This window comes from Anopheles moucheti, chromosome 2 (assembly GCF_943734755.1).
Source record: "Anopheles moucheti chromosome 2, idAnoMoucSN_F20_07, whole genome shotgun sequence".
Lineage (NCBI taxonomy): Eukaryota > Metazoa > Arthropoda > Insecta > Diptera > Culicidae > Anopheles > Anopheles moucheti.
Window position 1 is genome coordinate 36,844,686 of NC_069140.1, and position 11,701 is coordinate 36,856,386.

Sequence of the window (11,701 nt, forward strand, 5' to 3'; positions counted from 1 at the left end):
GTGCAGTGAAGTGTGGTGTTAGTGTTGGTGCGTAAGCACATGGTACTACTCGCTGCTGCAATCTAACAAATTAGTCAAATATTCGTTTGGAGTACTACCAGATAGGGCCAACGAGAAAGTAAGAGAGAGAGCAGAAGATTTAGTTTTTCTATTTCGGTTATTCTTTTCGTTGATGCCAAATAAGAAATCTTTCGACGCACTAAAAAGAACAAGACACGTGCTTAGCTCACGTGTAGTGAATAAAAGCAATAGTAGCAGTTCAGAAGAAGCGTCAAGTGACGAAAGTGCAGAACTTTCCCATATTCCTATTCAAACAAACGTTCCTTGCATAGAGACACTTGTTTTAGAAGATAAAAGCACAAAAATGGAACCAGATCAAATGATGCAATTAACCTCACAAATGAGTGCAATTGTTGCTTCGCTAGAGGCTATGCGTGCAGAGCAAATAGATCACAAACGCATGTTGGATTCCTTATGTGAAACCAGGCCAGGCACGAGTTACAGTGCACCGCAAGGAAATGTACAAGCTGCATTTAACGTGGCAAACTTGTTTAAAATACCGGATCCTATAAAAGCGATTCCGAATTTCGACGGAAATAAAAAACAACTTTCTGCGTGGATAAGTACAGCAGAAAACACGTTGAAAATTTTTAAAGATATTGTTTCTGAACCACAATACAACATCTTCGTAACGGCCGTCATTAACAAAATTGAAGGTAAAGCTAGGGACATAGTTTGCTTAGCCGGTAATCCCCAAAACTTCGATGATGTTAAAGAAACACTAATCAATGCCTTAGGTGATCGCAAAGAACTTACCTACTACAAAAGTATTCTTTGGCAGACAAAAATGACAGAAAATATGTCGGTACATAAGTACTACAATTTAATAAAAGAAACAGTACAGAACATTAAAACGCAAGCCAAACAAAAACAAAAGTATGTTAATAATTGGGAAGCTATTAGCGCTTTTATTGATGAAGATGGTTTAGCGGCATTTTTAGCAGGCCTAAAAGAACCGTACTTTGGTTATGCCCACGCTGCATGCCCTGAGGATTTAGAAGCAGCATACGCATTCGTGTGCAAATTCAAGTGCTCAGAAAGTACAGCTACAAACAATAATCGCTTTTCAAAAATCTACGAAACTAAAGAAAAATACTTGAAAAAGTCCGAAAGTAACAAAAACGTTCCACAAAAACACTTTAATGAAGCTTCAACATCTAAAATGAAACCATCATACCCAGAACCTATGGAAGTTAATTCAACCAAAAGCAAATTAACTCTAAATCACAAAGAATTACACAACAACGAATTAACAGAAAATGGCAAATCCGATTCGGAAGAAAGTGTTGATATAAATTTTTGTTGGGTCAACAAAACCACCCAAATAACTTGAATTACCTACCATTCATAACAAGAACAAATCTTGTTACTAAACAAGAAATTCGATTATTGATCGATACAGGAGCAAATAAAAACGTTATTCGTCCTGGCATACTAACTAATATGATTCCAATCGAAGAAACTGTCATAAATAACATTTCCGGAAAACACATCATAAATAAAAAATACATAGCCAACCTTATTGGAAACCATGTTCCTGCTCAAACGTACTTTGAATTAAATTTTCATCAATTCTTCGATGGTATCATTGGATCCCAATTTCTAGCTAAAACTAAAGCAGTAATTAATTATAAAACTGAACAAATTGAATTCGGTAAACAAAACATTAGTTTCGAAAAATATTATCCTAGTACAAAACTTTATTCACATTGCATAGAAGTAAAAACCCTTAATAATGGAGATTGGTTAGTACCCATTTTTCAAAAATTTGATAATTCTACCATAATAGAACCCGGACTATACAATTCAAAAAATGGAAAGACAATAGTCAAAATTCTTTCAACAAAAAAAGAAATTCCAAAATTTTCCGGAGTATTAAGTTTAACTGTACACAATTTTGAAACTTTAACGCCTATTCCTTTTCCATCAAGTTCTAACATTCTAACAGAAGAAATATTGAATGGTATAATCAGAACTAATCATTTATCTATTTTTGAAAAAAGATGCCTGTTTAAAACAATAATTGCAAATCAAAACGTTCTTTTGAAACCAGGTGAAAAATTAACATCTACCTCTGCCATTAAACATAAAATAAACACAACCGATGATAGTCCCGTTTATTCCAAGAATTATCGGTACCCTCACATTTATAAACAAGATATTGAAACACAAATCATAGAAATGCTCGATTCTGGTATTATTCAGCCATCAGCAAGTCCCTATTCCTCACCCATTTGGGTGGTACAAAAGAAAATGGATGCATCTGGAAAAAAGAAATTGCGAGTCGTGATAGACTACAGAAAGTTGAACGAAAAAACGATCAACGATAAATTTCCAATGCCAGAAATCGAAGATATCTTGGATAGCTTGGGTAAATCCCAATATTTCACAATATTAGACTTAAAATCTGGATTTCACCAGATTGAGATGCACCCAGATCACCGACAAAAAACCGCATTTTCCACAAATTACGGACATTTTGAATTTACTAGAATGCCATTTGGGCTAAAAAACGCACCAGCTTCATTTCAACGTGCGATGAATAACATTTTAGCAGAACTAATAGGAAACATTTGTTACGTTTACTTGGACGATATCGTCATTGTAGGAAACAGTTTAGAATCACACATCGAAAATGTTTCAACAGTACTTGAACGATTAGCTAAATTTAACTTAAAAATTCAATTGGATAAGTGTGAATTTTTGAAAAGAGAAACAGAATTCCTTGGCCACATAATTTCCCCCGAAGGCATAAGAGCTAATCCTGATAAAGTAAAGAAAATAATAGACTGGCCACTACCTACAAACGAAAAAGAAATACGACAATTTCTTGGATTGTCCGGATATTATCGCCGCTTTATCAAAGACTACTCCAAAATTACAAAACCTTTAACAAAATATTTAAAAAAAGATCAGACGATAAATACTTTAGATCCAGAATACATAGAGTCATTTGTAAAATTGAAACAAACAATAGCATCCGATCAAATACTTGCATATCCCGATTTCAATTTACCCTTTATACTCACTACCGACGCAAGTAATTTTGCTGTAGGTGCAGTACTTTCGCAAATACAAAACAAATTAGAAAGGCCAATCGCGTTCGCTAGTCGAACACTGAATAAGGCAGAAATTAATTATTCTACTATAGAAAAAGAAGCGCTAGCAATCATTTGGGCAATTCGCAAATATAAACCCTATCTTTTCGGTAATCAATTTAAACTCTACACTGATCACAAACCCCTTACCTTCATTAAAACATGTTTAAAAAATAATAGAATTCTAAATTGGAGGCTCGAACTAGAAAATTATAATTATTCAATAGAGTACAAACAGGGAAAAACTAACGTCGTAGCAGACGCCCTTAGCAGAAAAATAGAACATCCAAACGAAATCCCTTCACAAGTCATAAACATTGTGGAAACAATTCATTCAGCAGATACGTCGGACGATTTTTTTATCAAGTCAAGCGAAAGACCATTAAACTATTACCACAATCAAATAGTAATTCGGGAAAACACTCAAGACCAGGAACTATTAGAAACTCCATTCCCACATTATAGGAGAACCATCATAGAAAGAAGAGAATATGACGAAACTACGTTAACCCACATACTGCGGAAATACCACAACGGAAAACAAACGGCAATATTAGCTCCAAAATGTCTCATACCAATAATACAAAATGTTTTCAAGAATCATTTTAGCTGCTGTGGTTATATGATTATGACACACTCACAAGTGAAAGATGTGACGTCTATCGAAGAACAGAACCGGCTAATCACGAAGGAACACGAAAGAGCTCACCGAGGCATACATGAAGTCGAAAGCCAAATGAAAAGATCATTCTTCTTCCCTAAAATGCACGAGCGAATCAAAGCTGCAGTCAACACGTGCACCGTATGCAATGTACACAAATACGAACGGAAGCCGTACAACATAAAAATATCACCGAGACCGGCAACCGAAAAACCGTTGGAACGCGTTCATATGGACATTTTTTCCATCAACACGAAAAGTTTCCTTTCGCTAGTAGATGCGTTTTCTAAATTCGCTCAGATGATACCGATTGCAACAAAGAACTTGATCGATGTCAGAAGTGCACTAGCAAAGTATTTCAGTAGGTTTGGTACCCCGCTACAAATAATTACCGACCACGAAACGACGTTCAGGTCCATACAACTAAAACAGTTCTTGAGCAATTTAGGCGTTTCACTCACATACGCATCATCCTCAGAAACCAATGGCCAAGTCGAAAAAACGCACTCGACAATAATAGAAATTTATAATACGAACAAGCACAAGTTTGTAGAGTTAAATACAATAGATATTATCGCCATATCAGTTTCCTTGTACAACGCAACAGTTCATTCAGCGACAGGTTACTCCCCAAGCGAAATATTGTTTAATCAATTAAACGAAACGAACCCAATCATAATACACGAACAAGCGACGAAACTATTTGCTAATGTAAAATCAAACATAGAGCTATCCAGACAAAAACAAATGAAACAAAATCATTGCAAAGAAGAACCACCTGCGATTCAAGAGGGTCAGCAAGTTTACATAAAACCGAACATCAGAAAAAAATTGGACCCAAGAGCCAGAAAAGCAACAGCCTACAACGTAAAGGACAGAACCTTCGAAAATGCAAAACATGTTAAGAGACATAAAAATAAGATCAATAGAATGCGAAAGATTTAACTATACGACCGAGGACGTCCGTTTTACTTCCCCGGGAGGAATAATGTGGTATAAGATATGCGAAGCTGCCCTACAGCGTTACCACTGGTATAACCTGTACAGTATAGGAGCGTTATAGTGGCAGCTAACAACGGAAGCGGCAGGACACACTCGGGCCTCTTTCTTGATTGATACGCCGAACAGATAGGACGCCGAATAGTTACGAACGTTTGTTAAAGTTAGGTTAATTAGGTTAATTAGGTTAGTTAGGTTTAAAAATATTAAATGTTAGAATAAATAACATAATTATATATCTTGTACATACATGTGTGGGTGCATTTAGTAGGAATCCGGTTCAAGCCCACCCTTCTTGCGGCTGAACAACTCCGACCGAGCAATCCGCTAAACAGGATGCACACAAAAAAGACTAAACCCCTTTTTTTCCTTGCGAACAGATTAAGCGAAGCCAGTCGGTTCGTCGGTGATGTCGGAAGGATGGTGGTCGGATAAAAGCGTTAAATTTTATCACTTTCCATTCCGAAACGATGGTAACTTCGAACCGGGTTTGAACGACGTCGAAATCGACACTTTGCCAGCACGATTTACCATCACTTTTTGCGGATTAAGGACGGTGCGGGGGTTGGTTAAATTTGGTTAAGATCTCGTACCATGGTTTGATCGTTACCCATTGGGTCCCATTATCGTCAAAGCTTTTATAAGGGATGGGAGTAAAATACACGATACAAAACAAACCGAACAAACCAGAAAGCAAAAAATTATATCGTAACGCAAGTGCGAACCACCTTATCTTCCCAACCCGCTCGGTGTGCCGCGTACTAAAATGTACGCATCGTTTACCTACTTTACGGTAAAAGGATTTACAGCGGCACCAATTCACCGATCACCGAATCGGGGCGTGGAAACGGTTTATACATGATAAAGCGTTTCGCAATGCCGCATAAAATAATGAACCGACCGTGTAACCGTTTCCGATCGATCAAACGATACGTGATCGTTACAATCAAATTTACGTCCCACGCGTGAAAGCTGGTTTGTGAAAGTTGGTGGTATTTTATTCAGTTTAAGTTTAATTGGGTTTAAAAAAAACCGAATGTCGAATGACTGTCATGGCTGGCATTCGTACGATAATAATCCACCAGTCGTTGCTCAAGTTTTCCCGGGTTCTTAAGCAGTTATTTACACACTGAAAGTTTCACAAAGATGTTTTGTTTGTTCTGTTTTCTGGATGTAACTTTTTTTTATATTTTCTTCTGCGTAAGCTTTACCTTAACAAGGTCTTGAGATGCTCGAGGATAAGCGAGAACAGCAAACTTTTTACTCACTTACCGCTCGGAACCACGTTTTCAAACATGGAGGACATTTTAATTCATTCATTTAATTTTTCATTCAGTTTGAACGCAGTTCGTGTATTTTTTTAAATTTTAAATAACTTTTCCGGTTGTGTTTCTTTATCCATTAAATTTACCCATAGCTCCTTTCCGCTCGCATTTAGCTTTCTTTGATGTGACTTTTTTTTAATGAGAATGGCCATTTTTCCATTTTTCCTTTGTACGAAGACAGGAAATATGTTGCGAACAAGCGAAAAATGGTTTAATTGGATGGGTTGCTTTAACGGTGTGGTTTCTATAATGTCCGCCAATTAGCTGGTTTCCGTCAGCGGTATCATGTTGCACCTGATAAAGCGATCGGGGTAGGGGGGTGGCAACCCCAATGTAGGTCAAAACACTATTTTTTATGGCCGAAAATTGGCACAACATTTCGAGAAAAATGTTAGGTTTGCCAGAGGTGTATTGGCAATATCCTCTTGATAAACATTTCCGCTCGCTAAAGACATCCTCCAATTCTTGTGCTCTTCACTACATGATCATACAGATACAGCACACACATACACAGACATACATTCAATAGCGTCAATTCTTATTGCTTTGCGTAACCTTCAAAATCGGTCAGCGCCCTTCCATTTCCCCCCGGGTGCCCGGGGAGGAGAGTTGAGAGAAATCATGTTCCCAATTCCCTGTCCCTCGTTTCACGATCTACACTCGCGCCCCACAGACAAAAAAAAAACAACCATTCGGAAGTAAATTTATTCGAAATTATAAACCATTGACAGCTCCAAAATATCGGCCTCCGTTTATTATGACCCTCTGCTCTGCCACCCTTCCCCGGAGTATGGGGTTATATAAAAGAAAAGGGGAGGGAGTTGGCTATACAAGCCGGCAAAGCGCGAATTGTGTCCCACTGTGGCACACGCACAGACCGAATCAAACATAGACCGCCGTCGCAAAAATGGCATGGCAGCAGCTGCGTCGCATACAGTCGCTCAGTTGACATCATCATCAGCATTTAAAATCTCCCAATGGAGACGCCCGGTACTCGTCTTACCCCCTGATTGCCCACTCGTAGCGCCATAAAATGATGAAGTATTTAACCCCATTCGGAATCCCGGTTCGTGAATATCCTGTACGCACGCGGGACCAACCCACACATAAAACGTACCGCTCGTAGATTTTCCGACCCGAAGATGAAGTTTTGCTCTCTTTCCTGCCTCGATTGTGCTGCCGTTACCCAGTTCTTACCCGTGTCTATCACGCTGGGAGCTTTCGATTGGTTGTGCTTCTATTACTATTGCTTGCTTCCGTCCCGCTTTTGGCTGGTGTTTGTCCGTTACTGTCTTACACAGCTCTACAGTTTACGAGCGTTTCAATGCTCGCTTCTTCCCACTGCCCGTTTGCTTACTATTGCTTGCAGTTTGTGTTGTGACTTATGTTTCCTATGTTTTGCCCTACGTGTGTGTATGTGTGTTTCGTTGTGCTCTCTACAGTTCTGCTACTTCCAGTAGAAACATTTGCCAACAGCTCTTCCGCTCGGTAGTTGTAGTGTTCCGCTTCGCTTCGGTCGCAATGCAATGGGATGAGTTTTATGAATCCCTAATAATAGTTTAAAGTATGTTTATACCATTTGTCCCCCATACCATACCATCTACAATATCCTTAAGATCGTCCATCAAACCCCAAAAGTTTGCATGTTGAATTCCATTTGAAGCGCCCTAGCACTGAACCACACCCTGATCCGTGCTTCCTACCCTTCCCTCCCTTGTCAAGGAATTTCCCTGTTTGGCAACCTTCCCATCTACTGAGCTCATCCTGTTTCCCCTGTGTGTATGTATGATGATCCTCGGTTTCTTAGCATTGCGCCTACATGTAGGCAATGAATAATCGCACGTCACTAACGCACACCAACGCAACCGCCCGTTTGCGTTCGGCTGTGTTTTGTGCTTCTTTTCTTTCTTTCTTTCTTTTTTTTCTTTCTCCCTCTCTTTCTTTCACGCACCGTCTCACAGGACACATGAGGCCTTCGTCACCGTTACTAGACTCCGTTAGAGATCAGTTCGAGGACTATGATCAATTAGCGAAAGATTTTACAAGAGTATTTTTAAATTCCGAACCATCGTGTCTTCAGAATGCACAGCTCTTCGATGTCGTCTTTCTGGTCGGCCAATCGAAGCAACGGGCCCGCTTCATCGGTGTCCGTGCGATCCTTGGCGTGAGGAGTCGTGTCTTTCAGGTAACGAAAAAAAAACAAAACAAATGGAACACCGATAACGGTCATAACGGACACTAAGGAACCGTTTTTTTTTTGTTTTTATTGGTTATGTTGCTGTGCTTTTTTTATTTAATTAATGTATCCCCCCCCACCCCACTGCCCGCCTCATTGCTCATCTTTGTACCTCGCCTTTGTCCCGCAGGAAATGCTGTACGGCATACAAACCGGTTTCGGGTCACCCCAGGTCCCCGTAGCAGAGTTACTGGCCCGCCCCGCCCCCACCCTACTGTCCCCGCAGAACCAACGTCCGAAGAGTAGCAACTTCTTGCAGGTACCGGACATTGAATCGCCCCGTCCGAAAAGTGTGCCCTCGTCACCGATGGTGAAGCGTGCATTCTCGCGGTTAGGCACGATCACGGCCGGCTGGGGGCGCTCGATCCGTAAGCAGCAATCGCAGCTAAACGCGGAGGATAAGAAGAAGTGGGCATCTTCGCAGGATTGTTCCGGTAAGCATGGTACCTGTGGTAGAGTAAAATTCGTTGGCTAATTCGTACAACGCATCCGTATGCAGATAAGGATGGGAAGGAAACCAGCTCCAAGAGCAAAGCAAACGCCGGACAGCTGGCCGTGCCACGGCTCTCGGTGTGTGCCGATGCGCAGAAGGTAGATCGGGCCAAGCTTGCCCAAACGGAGTTTACCATCATCGAGTTCGATCCGGACACGTTCCGCGTGCTGCTGGATTATCTACATACGGGCAGCTGCCCGCTGACGTGCACCTCCATACCGGGTAAGCCAATGAGACGAGCGCTCGAAATCAACGCCTAATGTCCGTGTCCGTGTCCTCAGGATTGATCTGTGCCGCCGAGCATTATGACCTGCCGGAGCTGCTACAGGCGTGCTTTCATCATGCGAAACAGTTCCTGCGCATCGATGTGGTCTGCACGATGCTGACGGCCCTCGAGAACTACTACTGGCGGTATACGTCCGCGTCGGAGCTCGTGAACATGATACTAGCGTTCGTCGAAACGCGTGCATACGCACTGTTTCAGAATGCGGACTTTCTCACGCTCAGCGAAAGTATGGTGCAGATGATCATGTGCCGCAATCTAGAGATACCGGAAGTGCGCAAGTTTGAGGCGATGCTGGCCTGGACAAAGTATAAGGTGCGTACCTAATTTATGCCAACCTTTCCAGTGGCGCATTTGGAAAACTGATCGTTTTTCCCATCCAAATCCTTCCAGGTAAAGTCGAAAACATCGGCCAAAACGGACGCCAAGGTGGAGTTCCGGTGCATCATGGAGCGTCTGGCACGTGACCTTAAGCTGCACCGCATATCACCGCAGGAGCTGATCAAGATCGTGCTCCCATCGAAGGCGATCAAGAACGAGCGGATACTGGAGACTCTAATGTACCAGGCGAACAGTGGCATGTACCGGATACAGGACAGCTACCTGGAGGCGTGCCAGCAGCGGCTCCAGAAGCAAGACTCGCGCTATAGTGAATGGGGCGAAAGTTTCGACTGTGGCTTATAGGATGAGGATCAGCTGTAGGGCGAGTACAGCTGAGAATCCACCCACCAAACCGCACCAAACCATACCAACTAACCAAATGAAACCAGTAACCAGCTTCGTACATGTGTCAGGGCTGTTGCATTGTCCAGGGGTGCCGGCTATTGAAAGGCGGACCAACCTGGGGAATGCATGAGAATGACATTGATGATCGTTTCTACGGCTCTCCCTTCATCCACTCCCGTCGTCACGTGTTGGAATAAGTGTTCAATGTTTTGCTGGCAGTGTTCCCCAGCTGGAACGATCGTATGTATCCTCCAAAGACGACCGTGGCTTCCCGGATCCCGGATACAAGAATGTAGTATGAGGGAGACCTTGAGGGAGACAAAACTAGCTACACCGATCAGATGTTTGTATTTAGAGAGGGGCGAAGAAGCAGAAAAAAACTATTAAAAAGTCGCTGTTACCTGGTGTTGTTCCCTTTTGTCCCCAACCGACAGGTCCCATGACGTTAGACGTATCAAAAGAAAGGACTAAACCCACATTTAAAGCAGCGCCTGAGCGCTATAACAACCAGATAATCTATATATTCGTTGTGTTTTAGCTGTGCATGTCCCAGTATCACTAGGATATTTAACAAAAAAAAATCGGACAATTACGATACCGTAACTCCCGTATGCCTCGGGACAAAGGCTAAACGGAACGGTCCTTTACCAAACCACTAGAACTAGGTTACGTTTGTGCGCATTGTTTGCCAACTAGTTGCTGTTGCCTCGAATGCCTTTCGTGTTATCCCTTCGTTCGCGGCCCGATAGTCCAGTTCCGATTCCTATTGATAAGTGTTCTTAGTTCCTTGGAATATCCTGCAACGGTGCAAGAGATAGTTAAGACAAAAACTAGCATAAAACCGGAAGGCGAAAGGTGAGGTTATAGTATCCTACGATGCTGAGCTAATGCAAGATTGTGCCACTGCATCATTTGGCGCTGGAGCAGCTGAGCAAAACTGAGGTAGAGACGATGCAACGCAGAGAAAAAGAAAACCAAACACAAATACACTTTCTCAATGGCTGTTGAATATAATTATTGTAATATTTATTATGATTATGTACATACATACACGTAAATATACATATACATATACAAGATATACATAAATATATAGAGATATATACATATACGATATATATATATTTATCATAGTTGAAGGGAAAGGAAATGGAAAAAGGACGTGTATGTCTATATGGTCGAAACATTTGCCAGTTTATTCGTGTGTACTCCAAAAACCGCACAGTCCGTGAATTAAAAACCAAACCAAACAAACAATACATATTGCAGGATGCCAAAGTAGAGTGGAGCAACCTATGAGCGCAGAATGCGAGCCAAATACTGACGATAAACGCTGAATAGGTGAAGTGGGAGTACTTTGGAGAACTTAAGGAATTCAGGAACGAGTACGAAAGCTATCTTTCCCGCAAGCTCTACCGCCAACAACTCAAGCACTTTTGATCGCCAATTCTCGAAGGTTTCGAACGTTATAAAGTATAAAGCTTACAAATTTTTAAATAGCTGCTCCCATTCCTCGCCATTAATGGTGCTTAGTAGCAGCAGTTAGAGCCATTGAGCTATACAAACCCAACCAACCGGTGAACTCCAGCAAAAACTCTTCTCCAGTTATACGTCGCAGGCTAGTATTTGTGTTTGCATAGCAGTGACCAACGGATACTCCTATAGATAGGTATGGAATTCAAACGATACAACACGTGGAATGCTGGAATGCTACCTAGTGCAATGTAAAACCAAACCTCCTATTTCTGACACAAATGCATGCGATATATTCGTTGCTTACACTTACATTATACGCTGCGATTGAAATAGACAAACGAAAG

At 41.4% G+C, this 11,701-nt stretch overlaps 1 protein-coding gene across 1 annotated transcript in view; it reads left to right on the forward strand.

Annotated features, from left to right (window-relative positions):
* LOC128299607 (uncharacterized) overlaps nucleotides 1-11,581 on the forward strand; it is a 122,341-nt gene extending 110,760 nt beyond the window's left edge. Inside the window, exons 21-25 of the mRNA XM_053035613.1 lie at nucleotides 8,105-8,328; nucleotides 8,510-8,813; nucleotides 8,879-9,094; nucleotides 9,154-9,470; nucleotides 9,549-11,581. Of these exons, the coding sequence (XP_052891573.1) occupies nucleotides 8,105-8,328; nucleotides 8,510-8,813; nucleotides 8,879-9,094; nucleotides 9,154-9,470; nucleotides 9,549-9,839 (1,352 nt within the window). The 3' untranslated portion in view covers nucleotides 9,840-11,581. The remainder of the gene's footprint in view (nucleotides 1-8,104; nucleotides 8,329-8,509; nucleotides 8,814-8,878; nucleotides 9,095-9,153; nucleotides 9,471-9,548) is intronic.
* The last annotated feature ends 120 nt before the right edge of the window (nucleotides 11,582-11,701 follow it).